We start from the raw sequence: 21,419 nt of genomic DNA on the forward strand, positions 1-21,419 counted from the left end.
GCAGGTCTGTGTGTGTTGTGAGTTCAGAGCATCTGGCTGCAACTGCAGGAACTCGGAGCACCGTTTGCTTTCTGCACAGACTCTTCCAGAGTTTTTCCAACATGCACAATGATTTTTCTCACCTGATAATCGTAGGAGTTGGCTGGCGGTGGTGGAGGGAATGAAGCAGGAGATGATCCGGCTGAGTCTTCGACAGGTGGTGGAGGGGGTGGGTAGTCCACTGGGATGGAGACAGACCAACAAAAAAAAAACACACACACCAAGAAAAACAAAAACGGCTTATTAAATACTTCTTTTTTCTACAGTCAAACTGTCACAATTCAGAGAGAACACGCGTCGTGACGGCTGCGGAAACACATGAAAGAAAGTCAACTTTTCTTTTTAAACGACGGGTCTTCCAGGTGCAGAGGAACACTGAATGGTTGAAGAGTTACAAATCTGTGGCTAAAGAGAAAGAAATAACTCCTGCAGACTTCATGTAACTGCACAGTCACACTTTAATGGAAACGTGTCTGTGTGTGGCTCTGCATGCTGATGAATGTAACAGTCCAATGATTTAGTGCAGCTGGATGCTCATGCTTCCTGTTAACAGCAGCAACAAATGCAGAACTTTACTTTTACAAAGTCAATTACAACGTGGCCACTTCTGATTTTGTTGCTTGAAATATATAATGTAAAAAAAAAAAAGTACAAACTGCTTTATTTAGAAAAGTTGTAAGTTTTAAATAATAGCAAAAAAACAAAAAAGCAAATAAACCAAAATACTTTGACTATTTAACAGGCACAAGTCCGACAAAACTACTATTGTTACTTAACGAAACAACTTTAACCTTCTCCTAGAGAATATAAACAAATGAATAAAAAATTAAGGGCATAAGTGTGTGACAGGTGAGGGTGCCAGCGTTAGTTATAAAAAGGGCCACCACACTTTTTTTTATCATTTCACATTCATTTATTTACGACCATTGTAAAGGGCTCATTTTATTAGGAACTGATACTCAACCCAAGAACCTCATTACTCATCCCCTCAGTGTTACACACAGAAATATTTATGAGGGTGTGTGTAATACATTTTATGTTATATATATATATATATTTATGCATACATATATACATTTTTATTTAAATAACGTTCTATAAAATTATAAAATATATCAATTTTTCTGTGTAAAATTAAATTAAAATAACTTTTGTCTTTTAACAACTGCAGAGAATAATATTTAAACTGTGTGAAAATATTATATGTTAGAGCGGAAAAACTAAAAATCTTTAGCTTACTTCTCTTTAAGATGCAGATCTTCATTTCAAAAGTATACAAAGAAAACAACTTTCAACATAATCTCGTGCTTCATGAACCTGACATCCATATATTTATAGATCATAATTGCATAAGTTACATTTCAAGGATTTAAACAACCACTGTTAAGACATTTATGACTATTTAGCCAAACTGTGAAAAAATATGCTATGATGCAACAAGATGGCTTAATATATTACGTAGGAAGACATATATTTCACAAGTGGGATTAATTAGGCATACATTATTATTACAGTCATCATTATTATCAGCTCTGTGTAAAAACACTGCTGATACCTGCTTCTCTGGACACGAGCTGATATCAGATGGTTTCAGCTTCTTTCCAGAAAAAAACATACATCTGGCTCTACGTTCCACAAAAGCAAATGTCTGTTATAATGTGAGTGTTCATACAGAAACGTGGACAGAAGGACGCGACTGTCAGGGTTGCATCGTCCTCTGGTAGATAAGTGGTTATTTCGGCAGGACAGCGACAGCATTAGTTCGTCATGTCTTACGACACAGTGACTTCTCAGACAGTATTTGTACAGATAAAGTATTGAAAATGTTGAGAAATGTACAAAAACCGCAGAGTGAAGCTGAAATCTTGTTCTCAGTTAACGCGACACAGATTCTGAAGAGCTCCAAGTGTGTTTACTCGGATTACCAAATGGTTTTTAAAAGGAAGGTTGATGCAAGACGATGATGATGTAAGTTTATCCCAACAATCATTGCAGTTTACTACTTCACCAAAATGAAGTTGATGAGTGAATAAAGAGACAATTCATTCTTCATTGATACGGTCCACCAGTTCAACTGCTTGTTAACAAAAAAATCAATCAGCCAATCACATGGCAGCAACTCAACATATCTAGTCATGCAGACATGATGAATTTAAGTGACTTTGAACGCAACATGGTTGTTGGTCTGAGTGTTTACTGGGATTTTCACACACAACCATCTCTAGTGTTTCCAGAGAAGGTCTGAAGAAGAGAAAATATCCAGCGAGCAGCAGTTGTCTGGACCAGAATGTCTGGTTGATGTCAGAGGTCAGAGGAGAATGGACAGACTGGTTGGAGATGATGGAAAGACAACAGGAAGTCCAGTAAGAACTGGTTCCATCCAAGATCTGCAGAACATCATCTCTGAACACACAACACGTCCAGCCTGGAAGCAGATGGTCTCCAGCAGCAGAAGACCACAGCGGGTTCCCTCCTGTCAGCTTCAGGCTGCTGCTGGTGGAATGGTGGGGGGAGGTTTTCTGGTCCCACTTTGGTCCCCTTAGTCCCAACATGACCTGGTTTAACCTCCACAGCCTACCTGAGTCCTGCTGCTGACCATGTCCATCCCTTTATGAGCACAGTGTAGCATCTTCTGATGGAAACTTCCAGCAGAATGATGCACCATGTCACAAAGCTCACATCATCTCCACCATGACGATGAGTTCACTGTCCTCCAACGGCTCCACAGTCACCAGATCTACATCCAGCAGAGCAGCTTTGGGATGAGGTGGAACGGGAGATTCTCATCGTGATGAGGTGGAACGAGAGATTCTCATCGTGATGTGGTGGAACGGGAGATTCTCATCGTGATGAGGTGGAACGGGAGATTCTCATCGTGATGAGGTGGAACGGGAGATTCTAATCGTGATGAGGTGGAACGGGAGATTCTCATGGTGATGAGGTGGAACGGGAGATTCTCATGGTGATGAGGTGGAACGGGAGATTCTCATGGTGATGAGGTGGAACGGGAGATTCTCATGGTGATGAGGTGGAACGGGAGATTCTCATGGTGATGAGGTGGAACGGGAGATTCTCATGGTGATGAGGTGGAACGAGAGATTCTCATCGTGATGTGGTGGAACGGGAGATTCTCATCGTGATGAGGTGGAACGAGAGATTCTCATCGTGATGTGGTGGAACGGGAGATTCTCATCGTGATGAGGTGGAACGGGAGATTCTCATCGTGATGAGGTGGAACGGGAGATTCTAATCGTGATGAGGTGGAACGGGAGATTCTCATGGTGATGAGGTGGAACGGGAGATTCTCATGGTGATGAGGTGGAACGGGAGATTCTCATGGTGATGAGGTGGAACGGGAGATTCTCATGGTGATGAGGTGGAACGGGAGATTCTCATGGTGATGAGGTGGAACGGGAGATTCTCATGGTGATGAGGTGGAACGGGAGATTCTCATGGTGATGAGGTGGAACGGGAGATTCTCATCACGATGAGGTGGAACGGGAGATTCTCATGGTGATGAGGTGGAACGGGAGATTCTCATGGTGATGAGGTGGAACGGGAGATTCTCATGGTGATGAGGTGGAACGGGAGATTCTCATGGTGATGAGGTGGAACGGGAGATTCTCATCACGATGAGGTGGAACGGGAGATTCTCATGGTGATGAGGTGGAACGGGAGATTCTCATCGTGATGAGGTGGAACGGGAGATTCTCATCGTGATGAGGTGGAACGGGAGATCCTCATCGTGATGAGGTGGAACGGGAGATTCTCATCGTGATGAGGTGGAACGGGAGATTCTCATCATGATGAGGTGGAACGGGAGATTCTCATCATGGATTGTTTGACGCTTCATGTGAATATGGAGCTAAATCTCTTATTGAATCTATGAAATTAAGAACTGAAGCAGTTCTGCAGCAAAAAGGGTAAAACTCTGTACTATCATGATGGACCAGCTTAAGTTGATGTAAGTGTAATTAAATATATATAAATGGACAACAACATCCTAAATTAGTAACTCCAGCTTTTGGTTTTTACAACCACAATTTTAAAAAAGTAAAAATTACATGAAGTGGATTAATTGATTCATCTGAATTACTGTGGATCGTTATCTGTCGAGCTGTTTGAACGAGGTCATTCGGTTATTAGAGAGAGGAGAGTGAAAGAGACAAAGCCTCGTTATCCCACGTCTACACACTGACACACATAATTGCAGCAATTTGGTTAACTAAGAAGTACTAATCTGAAGTAAGCATGTGGGGTTTTTCCCCCTCCCCGAGATTGAAATGTAAATGTCGTGTTGCAAACGGGCAGACTAGGTGTTTGCTCTGCCAGCTGAGGAGAAACAAGCCAAATGTGTAGTTGTGAAGTCCGCTCTAATCCAAGGATTGCATCCTGCCACATGTTTCAGACAGGATAAGGAGCTACGTGCCAAATTAAATTCTGATTTGGCTCCTTTCAGCGCAGGACTTAGGCTGAATCATTTGACCGTGTACTTCTAAGTACCAAACCAGACATGAGCTTTGCAAATTAAAGGCTTTTTATGATACGTAATGGGAATTTGTTCCAATGTTAGGACTTTGATGAGTCCTGTTCAGATATTCCATTTGCTGTCCGCGGCTTTTATCTGTTTTCATTAGAATCTAATTGATGTAATCAGTGTAGTTTATCCAAAGGCAGCTGACCAAATTAATTAAGCGTGGTGGTTGGGCTGCCCCCACAAAACAGGCGGAAGCAGTGAAGACAGAGGCGATGATGCGCCGCCGTTCCAACTGGGCACGTCTTCAGCGACGCTACACTGAGAAAGCTGTGCGCGTTGCATTAAACATTCCCGCTGAACGCTTAAGGGCTTCCATATGAAATGTTTATATAATTACCTTGTGACCTCCGTTGAAACTGCAGAGTGTAACAGCTCCTCTAAACCTCAGCGGAGAGCACTGAAACTATGCTGCTTGACAACAAGTCAGCAAGCCCGACCCGCCCCCCACAGACCCGTCCAGCCAGAATATAAGTCGCTTGTAAGTTGTGGCTTACTGAGAACTGAAACATTAAGTTTCATGTACATTCCTCCCAAACATCAAAGATGTTTTGGATTTATCATTTCATGGAAACACAAGAGTTGTAAATGTTTCAGACACATGTTTTATAGAACAGATCTCAGGGTTTTTGCATGTGGAGCGGCTGGAAAGCACGACTCAGAGCTCAGGCCGGGGTCATTAAGCATCTTTTTCTGAAAGGATCTTTCTGCTTATTTTGACCTTATTTTCCTGGCGTCCCTCATCGTGCCAGTTGTTTAGGACTGAAATGTGCTCACACACTCATTGCTGGAGGTGTGTGTATTCCCCCCGGTCCTTTAAAGCAAAGTCATTTTCTGGCGAATGACGGCACTCAACCTTGAAGCCGTTAGTGGTTGATTCAGTGTCAGCGAAGAAAGAGTCACTTTGTAGAAATCTTGCCTCTCGAATCAAGTAGGATGTAATGTTATTGCTCGTTTCCATGATTGTACACTGTGAAAGGGATTACTTGACTTTAAAATGGGGTTGAGATGTTGCTGCAGCAAATGGCAGCAATGGCAGAGCAACACATGCAACGTCTGGTGAGACAAATTAAGTCTTGCTCGAATGAAAAGTCTGTTTTATGTAAACTCACCGCCAACACACACTGATCAGACCAACCAGTTCAGTTCCTTGTTAGCATAAATATCTAACCAGCCAATCACATGGCAGCACCACATCATGTAGACATGATGAAGACGACTTGATGAAGTTCAAACTGAGCATCAGGATGAGGAAGAAAGGAGATTTAAGTGACTTTGAACGCAGCATGGTTGTTGGTCTGAGTGTTTACTGGGATTTTCACACACAACCATCTCTAGTGTTTCCAGAGAAGGTCTGAAGAAGAGAAAATATCCAGCGAGCAGCAGTTTGTCTGGACCAGAATGTCTGATTGGTGTCAGAGAGGGAGTCCATTCAGTTTCTGGTATAAATATCACAGAGTGCTTATCAATGATGATGATGATGCGTTTTTTTTGGGGGTTTTTTTGTTAGTCCTCTTTTTATTTATAGCAGGCTTATACGTTGTTTGTGTTATTAAACTGTTGTCGCCAAAATTGGCTGGTGTACATTTTTTATATTACTTTGTGGTTTACAGTTTAATGTGGCAGTTTAGCAGATATTCATAAACCTGTATCCATGTTTTCTGAGTTGTTGCAGCTGAATTTTGCCTGGTAATGATCTGGTGGAACGGGAGATTCTCATCATGATGAGGTGGAACGAGAGATTCTCATCATGATGTGGTGGAACGGGAGATTCTCATCATGATGTGGTGGAACGGGAGATTCTCATCATGATGTGGTGGAACGGGAGATTCTCATCATGATGAGGTGGAACGGGAGATTCTCATCAAGATGTGGTGGAACGGGAGATTCTCATCATGATGTGGTGGAACGGGAGATTCTCATCATGATGTGGTGGAACGGGAGATTCTCATCATGATGAGGTGGAACGGGAGATTCTCATCAAGATGTGGTGGAACGGGAGATTCTCATCATGATGTGGTGGAACGGGAGATTCTCATCATGATGTGGTGGAACGGGAGATTCTCATCATGATGAGGTGGAACGGGAGATTCTCATCATGATGAGGTGGAACGGGAGATTCTCATCATGATGTGGTGGAACGGGAGATTCTCATCAAGATATGGTGGAACGGGAGATTCTCATCATGATGAGGTGGAACGGGAGATTCTCATCATGATGTGGTGGAACGGGAGATTCTCATCATGATGTGGTGGAACGGGAGATTCTCATGGTGATGAGGTGGAACGAGAGATTCTCATCAAGATGTGGTGGAACGGGAGATTCTCATCATGATGTGGTGGAACGGGAGATTCTCATGGTGATGAGGTGGAACGGGAGATTCTCATCATGATGAGGTGGAACGGGAGATTCTCATCAAGATGTGGTGGAACGGGAGATTCTCATCATGATCTGGTGGAACGGGAGATTCTCATCATGATGAGGTGGAACGGGAGATTCTCATCATGATGAGGTGGAACGGGAGATTCTCATCATGATGTGGTGGAACGGGAGATTCTCATCAAGATGTGGTGGAACGGGAGATTCTCATGGTGATGAGGTGGAACGGGAGATTCTCATCATGATGAGGTGGAACGGGAGATTCTCATCAAGATGTGGTGGAACGGGAGATTCTCATCATGATCTGGTGGAACGGGAGATTCTCATCATGATGAGGTGGAACGGGAGATTCTCATCATGATGAGGTGGAACGGGAGATTCTCATCATGATGTGGTGGAACGGGAGATTCTCATCAAGATGTGGTGGAACGGGAGATTCTCATCATGATGAGGTGGAACGGGAGATTCTCATCATGATGAGGTGGAATGGGAGATTCTCATGGTGATGAGGTGGAACGAGAGATTCTCATCAAGATGTGGTGGAACGGGAGATTCTCATCATGATGTGGTGGAATGGGAGATTCTCATGGTGATGAGGTGGAACGAGAGATTCTCATCAAGATGTGGTGGAACGGGAGATTCTCATCATGATGTGGTGGAACGGGAGATTCTCATGGTGATGAGGTGGAACGGGAGATTCTCATCATGATGAGGTGGAACGGGAGATTTTCATCATGATGAGGTGCAACGGGAGATTCTCATCATGATGTGGTGGAACGGGAGATTCTCATGGTGATGAGGTGGAACGAGAGATTCTCATCATGATGTGGTGGAACGAGAGATTCTCATCATGATGAGGTGGAACGAGAGATTCTCATCATGATGTGGTGGAACGGGAGATTCTCATCATGATGAGGTGGAACGGAAGATTCTCATGGTGATGAGGTGGAACGGAAGATTCTCATGGTGATGAGGTGGAACGAGAGATTCTCATCATGATGTGGTGGAACGAGAGATTCTCATCATGATGTGGTGGAACGAGAGATTCTCATCATGATGTGGTGGAACGAGAGATTCTCATCATGATGAGGTGGAACGAGAGATTCTCATCATGATGTGGTGGAACGGGAGATTCTCATCATGATGAGGTGGAACGAGAGATTCTCATCACGATGTGGTGGAACGGGAGATTCTCATCATGATGAGGTGGAACGGGAGATTCTCATCATGATGTGGTGGAACGGGAGATTCTCATGGTGATGAGGTGGAACGAGAGATTCTCATCATGATGTGGTGGAACGAGAGATTCTCATCATGATGTGGCGGAACGGGAGATTCTCATCATGATGTGGTGGAACGGGAGATTCTCATGGTGATGAGGTGGAACGAGAGATTCTCATCATGATGTGGTGGAACGAGAGATTCTCATCATGATGTGGTGGAACGGGAGATTCTCATGGTGATGAGGTGGAACGGGAGATTCTCATCACGATGAGGTGGAACGGGAGATTCTCATCATGATGAGGTGGAACGGGAGATTCTCATCACGATGAGGTGGAACGGGAGATTCTCATGGTGATGAGGTGGAACGGGAGATTCTCATCATGATGAGGTGGAACGGGAGATTCTCATCATGATGAGGTGGAACGGGAGATTCTCATGGTGATGAGGTGGAACGGGAGATTCTCATCACGATGAGGTGGAACGGGAGATTCTCATCGTGATGAGGTGGAACGGGAGATTCTCATCGTGATGAGGTGGAACGGGAGATTCTCATCATGATGAGGTGGAACGGGAGGTTCTCATCACGATGAGGTGGAACGGGAGATTCTCATCAGGATGAGGTGGAACGGGAGATTCTCATGGTGATGAGGTGGAACGGGAGATTCTCATGGTGATGAGGTGGAACGGGAGATTCTCATCGTGATGAGGTGGAACGGGAGATTCTCATCGTGATGAGGTGGAACGGGAGATTCTCATCGTGATGAGGTGGAACGGGAGATTCTCATCATGATGAGGTGGAACGGGAGATTCTCATGGTGATGAGGTGGAACGGGAGATTCTCATCATGATGAGGTGGAACGGGAGATTCTCATGGTGATGAGGTGGAACGGGAGATTCTCATGGTGATGAGGTGGAACGGGAGATTCTCATCGTGATGAGGTGGAACGGGAGATTCTCATCGTGATGAGGTGGAACGGGAGATTCTCATCGTGATGAGGTGGAACGGGAGATTCTCATCACAATGAGGTGGAACGGGAGATTCTCATCATGATGTGGAGGAACGGGAGATTCTCATCATGATGAGGTGGAACGGGAGATTCTCATCATGATGAGGTGGAACGGGAGGTTCTCATCACGATGAGGTGGAACGCATCTGTGTAACTTTACTGGTTCTGTGATACCAGGAATCAGTTCTTGGGAAAAAAAAACAGGAGTCCAATGCAGTCAAGGTGGACCTGATTCTGTGACGGTGAGTGTACTTCCCCTTGTTCACACCGTTTATTCATCCTAAACATGCACACATGAAGATGTGCTGCCACTTGGTCAGCAGCATCACAGACGGGGCATTAGAGCTCTGTTCCAGTTGTCTGAAGAATTCTAAAAATAAAGCGATCTTGTTTTTACAAACAAGTTCAGAGAACTCCGATTCCAGATCCCAGAATCAGAGATTCCAGATTTCATGATGGCTGCACCCAGCACCACCTGTATTCTCTCGCTTTCTGTATTAAAATTCTTCATTGTTTATTTTCTTTCTGTTAATTTCTCAGTGCAGAAATCCTCAAATCCGGTCCTCAAGGACCAGGAAGTGGATATTTCCCTGCAGCAAATCACCTGACTAAAACAATTAGAGACGTGTGCCGAAGTTGACAACAAGCTGTGGAAATCCATTTAGTTTGAAACCGACGTGTTGCAGGGGAGAAACATTCTGCAGGACACTGGCCTGACTGGTGTGACTGGAACGGCAACTGTCTGGAACCCACCGATACTCCCTCATCATCTTAACTCTCCGTGCAAACATCCACAACCATCAGATGAGAGTAAATCATAGCGATTCTTCTTCTGCAAGAAGACCTTTAAGATATTTTTCAGCCTTCTTTTGTTTCACCCTCTTTGCGTCGCTCATTTAGTTGAACTGTCCATAAAAATAAAAGCTGATATTTTTCAGCTTTCCTTCTCGTTCAGGTTACCACACAGCCACTATGTGCTATAAAAACCTCCCGCATGAGACCGTTCTGAGTTTATTTTAATGTTATTTTGACTTTAAATGTTGCAAAATGGGGGAAAGAAAAGAGAAATTGGTCTAACTGGACATGATCTGTGTTTTCTGCGTATTTTACCATTTCTTCTTTCTAAAGAGGAAATTCCTAAGTGGTTCTCATTCTCATCTAAATCGGAAATTCTGGAGTAAAGACAACAACACAACATGCCTTTCAGGCTCATTCTTTAAGTTCTTCTGCCATGTTCTCTCTTTCTGACATGTTAATCACATATATAAAAGAAAAAAAAACTTGCTGTTATTTGCAGCAGGCAGTATTTTTATTTGCTGAGTCTTGTGCGGGCTCCGTGTGCGCGAGCAGAGCGGAGAGGGGCTCCTGTGCCGTGAATGAAGCCGACTCCATTTGTGACGACGGGGAGATGAAAGCTCCAAGCGAGCGCTAATGAGAGAAGCAGCAGGAACACCTACTTAATACGACAGCTTCCCCGCTTTTTATTGAGCAATTACTTTTAAGTAGCTGATTTCTGAACAAGGAATCCTAATCGGTGATTAAAGTTATTTGAGAGACCATGGAGCTGTAATTGGTTATCGGGAACACAAGCATTGATAAGGAGATGATAAAAGGCCGGAGATGGATCCGGCTGTGACATTGGGGCTAATATTAAACTTTGTTTTTCTCATAAATGACACACTTTTAAACACTTCAGCTGCCATATGTGGCTAAAGACGAGCGGCGACAATCTGCTACTTACAGCAGAATAAAAAAACAGAAGATAGAAGCAGAATCTTTACAGGATGTCTTTTTTTTCTAAGTAGTTCTCCTCTGCGGTGAGGATTAGTAAACTCTGTGGGGGAGGAAGACTGACGACTGGAGGTTGAGCATATGTTTACAGATTTACGTATGCACAATATTAGAGTTATACACGTGTAAGCGGCGGCCATCTGGCCTTGGAGGACTTAACAGAAAAGCCTGGATGTCTTTGGCATAAAGCAGTGATAGAAGCAGTCTGAGGAGAACGAGCACAAACTGAAGAAACCTAAAATACAGGGAGGGTGTTTTCTGGTTGCACAGAGTTTAAATCATCTCCAGCAACCTGAGCTGGATTTATGGCTGAAAGCTGGAGCCGCTGGTGTCTGTTCGCCTCCGAATGGAGCCAAGCTGGGGGTAAAGGAGGGAGTCTGCGCTGGTTCACATGTGTCCTGCAGTCTGAGAGTCAAACAAAGTGTGTTTCGGTAAAGAAAGAGCTTGAGCGGAAAGAAACTGGACTTCTTGAAACTCCCGGTCCCGAGGAGTCTCGGGTCTCAGGGACCTTCAGGGTCCACAAGGCCACATGTTGCCGTCTCACACGGATCCCCAAAAAGCAAAGCTATCTCCAGGTTGGTGCGAGGAAAAGATAAGAGAATCAAAAATCTCTCGTCCCATTTCACACAGAGACTCCTTGGTGTCAGCGCACATGTTTTATCTCCACGTGCACGTTCCAAATGAGCTGTGGCAGAGGTTGGGAGCACATTGTTTTGACATAATTATGGACCTGTTTTATTCCGTCTTCCGCTGGAGAAGAGCAGCTGAGCCCAGCTCTTAATTAGCATGATATGTATAGAGGAGTGATTTATGACTTCATTTGGTTTAGAGATGCAAAGGAGGATTTGAAGTCTTTGGAGATGGACTTGTTTTAAGTGTAAAAGGCGTCGAGTGAAATTGGCTCCTTTTGCTTCTCGATGGAGAAATCCCACGGGAGGAGAAACTGAGATCAGAAACAATAGGAAGATTATGCTTTTTCTTTTTTTTCCCTTTTTTTTTTTTTTTTTACAGATAAAAGCAAAGAGAAACAAACGCTGACAAAAGGTGAATGACTGAAAGCCGCAGTCTGAGCGTTTAAAACAATAAATAGGATGAAGAATTAGTCTTATCATGTGGTGAGTGAGGTTTTCTGATGAGTGAAAATGTGATTCATCAGAAGGAGCAAAGGGGAGCTTTGCTGTCTTTTCTTATAAACACGGCTGGCAGAGTGTAAACGGAGCCAGTCAAATGTCACTGCTGTGTAAACTCTGCTGGTTTCACAACACAAAGCCTTTCCAAGCAGCCGCCGTCGTGACGGGAATCTACTGTAACCCTACAGCACAGCCACATGCGTCGCTTCACCCCGCACCGACACGCACACTTCAGCACCGTAAAGCCATTCCCAATAATTATCATTTAATAGATGTTTCATTTACAATGCTTCTACCTCGTCGTGATGAAGACTTTTATGGATGTTGCCTGTAGTGACTGAGACGTTGGGACGTGTCTGGAGACACAATCACTCGCTTAATTATTTTATCTTCACGCAATGATAAAAAAAATCAGCAAAAATACTCAACTCTGACCATTTAAAGAGAAATAAAATCATGACGTTCAGCTGAAACTTGATTTTTTTTTTCAACATTTTCAACATTTATTTTTGCTCATTTCATTAATTTAATTCATTCATCTTAATGCCATTGAAGATTTATTTGTTTGTGTGTTTAACGCCCCAGTCGAGCTCAGATGCATCTGCTGCTCAGTATAAATGTGTTTATATGAAGAGAAAACTGAACCAGGACTGGTTATTTGTTGTTGCTGTAGCTTTGCCTGAATCTGTCGACATTTGCAGGTTCCAGAGAGTGAAATGATCAGATCTCTGGATTTTCATGGTATTGATGCAGAGTTATGGCTAAACGCAAGTTGCAGAGAAGAAATGTAATCAGTACGGCGTAGCAGCAGTAATTTACTAGCGGATCTAGTCCCAGTGCTCGTATATGGACATGACCTTTGGTCTCCAGCTGACAGACGATGTGTGAAGTTCAAACATCCAGAGAGATGTCAGGGTACGGCTGGTGGTCCCAACTTTCAGAGCCGAACAAAGGTGCAGTTTGCAACATTTTTCTGGCCAGAAAATCTGCATTATTAACGGTAGGATGAAAGAAAAAGTCCAGTTTGTGATGTCTTACTCAGCATCTGAACTTCCTTCGGTTATTCAATGAAAATTTGTGAAAGCAGAGGGGATGTGGGGAAACATATTTTCACAACCCTACAAACCTTACAGAGTAGTGGTGGTGAGATTTAGAGAAGTGAAATGTGACGTTGCGGCAATATCAGATTTATAAATAATAGCAGACAAAGTGTTTGACATCAAAGGCCAAAAAAAACCTGATATGTTCACATATTCTAAAAGTTAAGCAGCGACTGAGACTCGGTGCAGCAGACTGAACACACACTGGAAAGGGAAGTGTGTGTGTGTGTGTGTGTGTGTGTGTGTGTGTGTGTTCCACTTAGTTAAAGTTGCCTTTGCATGTGCTGAAAGCATGAGCCTGTGGTATCTATAGGGACACCGACACACTCATTGGTGGATTTCCTGTAAATTCTCCTGGTGACACCCATGAGGGACTCTGACATAACAACCGGTAGTCAGTTTGCCTCTGGCCAGTCAAGCAGGGAGGAATAAAAACAGCTTATGCACATGCTCAACACTTTTCCAACCCCTCTGAGCAAATAATTAGCCGCTTTGTAGAAACTTAGTGCGAAAAGTTCTTCTGCGCTTTAGAACAAAAGCAGGACTTCTCGGATGTTTAACTTTCACAATGATTAGCCTTCGATAAAAAAAACTTACTGAGCCAGACATTCTGAAACCACCAGACAGTAATAAACAGAGTGGCTTTCAGGCTTTTTAAAAGAAATCACATTAGCATCAAAGCGGGTTTTAGATCTTAATAGACTGAATATATATGAAACTTCAAAAGACGTATCAGGATGAATCGGTATATTAGGTTGCATTTAAGTATTTACATTCATCCACACACAAAGAAACTGCGCTTGGCGTTTATCTGAGCAGAATTTAAATATGATAAGATCATCTGTGGGTAAAGCAAAGAAAACGTCACCGAAGAAAAAAACCCAAACAAATGTCAAGTCAGACCGAGCAGAAAGTGAAGGTGTGATGTTGTGAGGGATCTGACAACGCTCTGCTTAGCGCTGACATCCTCTCACACGTTTCTCTGATTTTAAATAAAAGCTAAAAGAAGGTAAAACATCAGAAAGAGATGAAGCCTTCAGGTCCGAATCTGCACCAGAAAGCTTTTTCAGCCTGACAGTATACATTCACAGACACACCGCTGTCAGTTCTCTCCTTTACTAAACTCCAGCTAATGTGCTGCAGACAGGTTGTTTTTATTGCACGCTGTTGCGCTGGATTGCATTATCTTCTGCAGTTACTCTTTAGATTTTGTCCACATTCTGCTGCTGGATGTTGCATCCTGATTTTAATCACACAAACATTTACACTTATGACTGCTCACCTTTGAGGGTTTTCTCTTCTTCTTAAAACTAAAAGTCCTTACAGTAACGTTTGCGTGTTGCATAAAAGAACTGGAACACGAGCTGCTCTGCACATGAAAGAAAAAAAAAAAGCAATCAGGACTGACCTTCCTGTAATGCATGTACCATATAAGATCAACGTAAACCCTAAAGTCTGATCTGTTGTAAGGAATTTTGAGTAAAGGGTCACCGTCTGAGGCTTGATTTCCTCCTGCTGAGCTTTAATCAGAACAAGTTCACCCTAAAAGGGCCAACCTTGCTCAGAGAGCGTCGCCCCCGCCTGCCTCTTTGTCCATTAAATAAACACGGCCTCAGACTGCTCATTCCAGCCCCAATACCAGCCCCCGCTAGACAAAAGGGCCGGCGAGGCGCTGCGCCAAATTGACTTGTCCCTAATTTTTATGCTAATCCTCAATTTTATATCAGACAGTCGCCACATTTGATATAAAAGAATTAAAAAAAAGAAAAAAGGAGGAGAAACCCAGATAATCTGCTCATAAAGACGTCTTATCCGTTGACAAGTAGAGATGTCTGCAGATGGCTTTGCTCCTCAGATTTGCTTCTTTAAATTTCTCATTCTCATGACAAGTGTCATTAATAAATGTTCGTGTTTTATAGGAAATATTAAAACATAGGCTATACCCTATGGGAAGTTGGATATGAGGAGTAATGAAATGCGACGTTAAACCCTGACAGATGTAAACATACATGGCAACACACTCGGGTCACAGGCCTTTTGTCATTTTAACACAGATTAGTTAAATGAAAGTGAAATATTTACATCACAAAGTACAACATAATAATTGTCTATAAACACATTCTCACTCCAAACTACATTGTTCATTAATCCCCTTAATACCCTGACAATGAATAATGAGGGGAAAGAAAGCAGAGGGTTTTCATTTTTTATGATGCTATAAATGTATACTTCAAAATATAGTATATATTCCTCTTCTTTTAAAATGTGAGAATAAATAAATTAAGTTGAGGACATCTAAGAGGTGAAAAAGCAGTGAAAGAACTGGGGTTGATTTCTGTCCAGACAGGGCCGCTGCTAGTTGTTTGGGTGCCCCGACTCCTTTCCAGTTTAAAAGAAAGATATTTGATATTTCATGCGTTTATGACACATTTATTTCGACATTTAATTAGATTTAAATTTTTGTAACTTAAGTAACTAAAGGTTCTAATTTCCCAAGTACCTTCATTCATCTATAAGCTAGAAAGAAAGAAATTATTCACGTCGATTCCATTTAAATTGCAAAATGAACAAAACTTTTTTTTTCTTGGCATTTTTCATCATTTCCGTTTGGAAAAAAATAACACAGTAGCCAGACCATCATTCTGAAGACAAGTAAAAAGATCAATGAAAAATAATTTTTTTAAAAAAATGACCAAAAATGTTATAATGGATTATTTTTATTTATTTGGAAAAAAAAGCTACTTTTTAACAAAAATATTTGTTTTAAAATTGTGAAGCAAAACATTGTGATTTTTATACATAACATTTATGTATGTGTTAATTATTATTCCAAACTCCGACATCCCTCTTACACCAGTAAGGCTTCATTTTCAAATCTAATTTTAAACCAGGTGATAAGGCCAAACCAACAAAGACTCGCTCTTTAACTGGAACCACCATTTGTGTTTCTTCCTAAACCATGACGACTTCAGTGAGAAAAGTCTGGAGTCAAACACAAATATCAGACCAACATGCAGGCCAGCTGTAACATTAACACGTGTTTTATAAGGTTACATGACCATCAAACCAAATGACCTCAAAGTAAAGGATTACAGCACACTGCTGGGAAAACCAGTTGGTACATCAGCCGGGAAACCAGGTGCAGAATTCAGCTACAACCAAAGAAGAAGCCCAGAAAATATGCCTCCCACCCCACCAAGTCCTCCATAAATGAAGACTACAGACCACCAGTGGGCAATACACTTCGGCTAATTCAATGTAAAAACTGAATGTTATGTTGCCTGGCAACCATATCAGATTCCCGTAGTCCAGATTTGTGTTGCTTATTTTGAGTCGCTGGCTGTGTCCGAATGTTCACACTATTCCCTTACACCTCTTTTCCAAACAGGGCTACACCATGTAATGAACTCATTTTGTTGGCGATTCAGACACGAAGCTGGCTATTTTCTCCTAATCCCAGATCACGTGACTACCAACTGTCTCCACAGCAACCGCCATGCGTCATCCAAAATCCAATCCAAACTCACGTGGAAAACATCTATTTTCTTATGTTGTATTTTATTCTCTCTTTGTTGCAAATTGCTTCAACAAATAAGGATTTAAAATAAACGATCTATAGTTTTTATTCTTAACCTGCTTTGACATTTGTGTCATTTTCGCCACTTTGAGCTCCTGCCAGCAATGCATTGTGGTTATATCGACCCGTCCAGTGAGTATTGATGCACACTACTTTTCAAGATGCATTGTGGGCAATTTTGAGTGCACTACTGGTTTCTCTCTGGACATTCGGACAACCCTAGAAAATGGCGTGAGCACTATGTAGAGCACCGTGTAGGGAATAAGGTACACATTCAAACACAGCCACTCACTCGTCCCTATATATTGTTTGTTTTGGGAAGACTTATGGGTCAAAATGAGGCCTGACGACTTAACCATCAACTATCCTGCCCATATTTCTAAGATGTTTACGTTTACTGCCACAACATAAAGGCCTCCCTATTTGAATCCATATAAACTGACATGAATGCAGGCTGGTTTGCCTCCATGCACTGGAAACAACTAAAGTACTGCGACTCCAGAACGGAGTCAGAACCAGGACAGCATCAGTCTGAAACAACTATATTCTACCTGCTCCGTTAGTTTCAATTACCTGAAACATAACTGTAAAGTCTGAACATGGTGAGGAGATAGCGTTGGTTATATGTTGTTTATTATGCAAAGAAAAGCTAACTAAAGAAATGTTTGTTTTGTAAGTTTCTATAAGTTTTGTGTTGTTGTAGTTCTGACTGTGACAGACTGGGTGACATGTTACATGTAACTGTGAAGTAGGTTGATTGGCAGGAAGGGAGGTGGTTCCGTTCATCTTTTCCTGTGTGTGTAGCGAGATGGGGAGTCGGTACAGAGTGGATGGTAGCTGTTAGCAACTGTTAGCAGTTGTTAACAACTGTTAGCAACTGCTTACTGAGCGGCAAAGAAGGAAAGGGAAGAAGAAGTCTTTCCCCGTGAAAGGTCAGGATGTTTTTCATCAGCATGAATGTTTGTTTTTTCTTTGTTTAACCAAAGGAGAATCAACATTTTCGGTTCAACATTGGAGTTTTAGCAACATCTGTCCAGTGTGTCCTGCAAAGACCTGAACCCGCATGTTCTTTTCAGTACCACAACAACAGAAGTGTTTATTTTCCAAACTGATATATCCAGGCATTCCTGTATTGTTGTAAAAAAAAAAAAAAAAAAACTGCATTAATCACAGACGGTGTGTTTAAAATAATTTTTTCTTCTTCCAAAGTGTTCGTATTATTTAATTAGATGATGACCATTTTGAGGAAATGGTCATCAGGAGGCTCTTTCCCGAGGCCATGTGAGACTAAACATGAAGGCAACACCCTGTGAGCAGACAAAACACACACTAGTTGCTTTAATGGTGCCAAATTTGTCCCGCTACTTTATCAGCAAATGTGACTAACTGCTTATAACTCTAATATTGTTAAATCGTTCTTTCCTTCACTTTCCGTTCTTGCCCTTCCTCACCCTTTTTAGGATTCAAGGTTAAAGCTGCTGTGTCATCTGCTTTCACCCTGACTGAGCACGTTCTGTAACATCAACCTTTGTGATGATGAAAACAATGCAAAAACAACAACAACAAAGCCAAAACTCGCCTCATCACATTCTCAATGAGCTGCTTCTTCACACTGTTGGGTTTCAAACTACCAAAATCGTCCAGAAACAGACTCATCTGTCTCAAAGGGATGCATTAAAAACCAACAAAAGCTTCTCTGTCGTCACAAAAAACAACTTCTAAGATGACAACGCTTGTTTTGAATGGTTTTTTTTTTTTTTTAATTTACTGAATAATTTGTCTTTCTTTCATCCATTTCTTTTAAACCATACTGATGTTTGGTGTTTTTTTTTGTTTTTGTTTTTTTATATTTATTTTGTTTAAACTCTGTTTTGATACAATTTTTGTGTATTTAAACGTTCAAACCCATTAAAATTACATAAATATAGAAATGGTGACTTGACTTGTTCTTCCACTTGGCCTCCTTTTAGCTTCTGTAAATGCAACATCATCTTAGTACTATGCTACATGGCACCAGTGGTCAGAAAGTTGAGCACAACCAGGTTGGTCCTACAAAGGAAACCAGGGTCCAACTTTCACCTCTAAAACATGTGCACAAACATAACTGATGGAGTTCCTCAAGGATCCGTTCATGGGCCTCTTTGGTTCCACATTTGCATGCCTTTTTTAACCAATACTGCAGAAAATACCCAACTACTTCAACTTACAAAACATAAAAGGGTGGTTTTAATATTATGACTAAAAGCGTGAACAAAAGTGTAAAGCTCATACACGATAAGGCTACAACTTCCAAAATGTGAAAACCTATGGGAGGAATGGACAATGTACAAAACAGTTGTGGTACTTATTGTTAATGAATATGATGTGAACACCTGTCACCCTTTCTGTTGGTGTTTTTTGTTTTCTTTTGTTTTTTTATGTTTGTTTTTTTGGTTGTTATTTTTGACATAGTTATGTAAAGTAAAAACAGAAAAATAAAGTTTAAAAAAACAAGTGTAAAAACTTCCATTGATCAATGAATTACACCGTTTTCATATCTTTGTATCAGAGCTGCAGCTTTTAAATTATGATAAAGTTTCATCTTTTTTTCTGTAACTACTTATGATTATGTTCATTAATTTGTTTTAACCCTGTTCCTTTCATGGCTCATGTGAAACCTTTTGCATTGGCTTGTTGTTGACTCCCCCCCTCCTCCTCAGTGGTGGGCAGAGCTGAAATAGCAGCCGTCTAAGAACAACTCTGACAAAAGTAACATCTGGAGTACAACACGGTCTGAGCTCAAACCACAAACCCCCACTGACAGACGTGTTTTCAGCCTCTCAGTCTCATCTCCACTCGCTGAATTTCATAACCGTTTCCCCTGTTTTGGAAATCTAGGTCTCTCTGGGGGTTTGAGGGCAGAAGTTTAGATCATGGTCGTGTTGTAACAAATACACAAGGGCATGCCATATTATTCATGTGTGATGACCCGTCGTTACATGTTGGAAGCTGCGGAATATCATGCAAAACACTGATTAAACTGACGTCCATAGAGATGTTTGTACACGTTTAAATGAATGAAGCCAGTTGGGTCATGTGGAAAGTTGTTAGAGTTGTTTACGACATTTTGGCCGAGTCCATCCAAAGTCTCTTGTCATGAAGCGATCCTGAAATACACGGCAAAGTTTTAAAAGTAAAGTGATCAATACGCTCATTTTTCTGCAATGATTTAGTGCAATAAATAATAGAAAATCATGCATTTATATAATATGAAACACTGACATAAAACTTTGCTGTTATTAACCCTCTGAAGATGAGAAAGGTTTTTTTCCCATGCAATATATCTTACACTTTTGTTGTCCAGTGATGCTTTCTTTTTAATCTTTCTCAGTCTTTTTATTATTTATTTGACCTATTCTCAGCTATTCTATTAAAACAAGATTCGGTTATATTTATACATCTATTCTACTCGGGGAGAGCTGGATCATTTCAGCGTCCTGCTATCACTGAGGCAAACTTTTAGAGTGAGTGGCAGCGTCCTGGATGACCGAATGTCCACTCAAGTGGCTCATTTGCAGATGTGTCGTCCTCAGCCATGCATTTACTAGAAAACAACCTTTAAATAGGTGTGGAGACTATGCATGAAAGGGTCCGTGTGAGTTTCTCTTCTTCTTTTGTCATCAGGTATCTGTAGCTTAGCTCTTGTTTTCCTGTCCTCTCCTCGTCCCACCAGCCCAGACAGATGGCCGTCCTTACTGGTTCTGGTGGAGTTTTTCCTTTCTCCTCTCTCCTCATGCAACTCATTGTTCATATGAACACAGTAACTAGAAACTGGACTAATGTGGATCATATAATGACTTGTCTTAATGGGAATTATAAATGGACTACAATAAACTGGACTGGGCTGAGTTGGGAGTGTTGTGAATTGATGCTGCATGAATATAAAGCAGAAGTGAATTGAGGAAAAACTTGTTACTTGGGACAAAGTGAAATATAACTGCTGATGTTTGTATCACAGGTTCTGCATGAATCCAGGTTTTATAAAACCACAAACATTTATATGGTTAATATTGTTGCAGCAAACTGTCAAAGCCAAGGTTTACTATATGTTAGTACTGGATTATCATACTTGTGCAAATCCCTGATGATCGCCTCTCTCCACTCTGATGTAACTTTAAATTCTTTACCGTAACATCAGAGAACCTTTAAAAGGTGATAAATTGTCAGTTTTTCTGGGGTTTTTTTTTCCTGGAGCGACTTCCTGTTTCTTTCTTTAATATTAAATAAAAAAAAAAGAAAAGTTTGTCCTAATTTTCTAAATTCTTCCCTTTCTGCTCCATCTCCAAGTTAACAGCTCACATTTGTGATTAAACACAAGACAACTTAAAATGACTCGTTAAACCTTAAAGAAATGCATTTTTTCCCTCCTAGATGGCTTCTCTTGATCGTCATTTAGAAAGTCATTGACAAGAAGACTGATTGTTATCTCTCAGAGTTTCTTACAGAGGAAATGACTCATCGCAGGTATTTATGAAAGCAGATGCCACAGACTCCTACGCCTCCAATCAAACATATAAAATATAAGATAAATGTTTAAATAACCGTCAACTGAGATGTCAACTTTAATTATTAGTTTAAAGTTAAAAACTTCCTTTGTTG

General features: G+C 41.5%; 1 protein-coding gene across 1 annotated transcript in view; it reads right to left on the reverse strand.

Annotated features, from left to right (window-relative positions):
* lpp (LIM domain containing preferred translocation partner in lipoma) overlaps positions 1-21,419 on the reverse strand; it is a 240,056-nt gene that overhangs the window by 132,136 nt on the left and 86,501 nt on the right. Inside the window, exon 5 of the mRNA XM_079245422.1 lies at positions 123-220. Within this exon, the coding sequence (XP_079101548.1) occupies positions 123-220 (98 nt within the window). The remainder of the gene's footprint in view (positions 1-122; positions 221-21,419) is intronic.

The sequence above is a fragment of the Telmatherina bonti genome, assembly GCF_933228915.1.
Source record: "Telmatherina bonti genome assembly, chromosome: 8".
Classification (NCBI taxonomy): Eukaryota; Metazoa; Chordata; class Actinopteri; order Atheriniformes; family Telmatherinidae; genus Telmatherina; species Telmatherina bonti.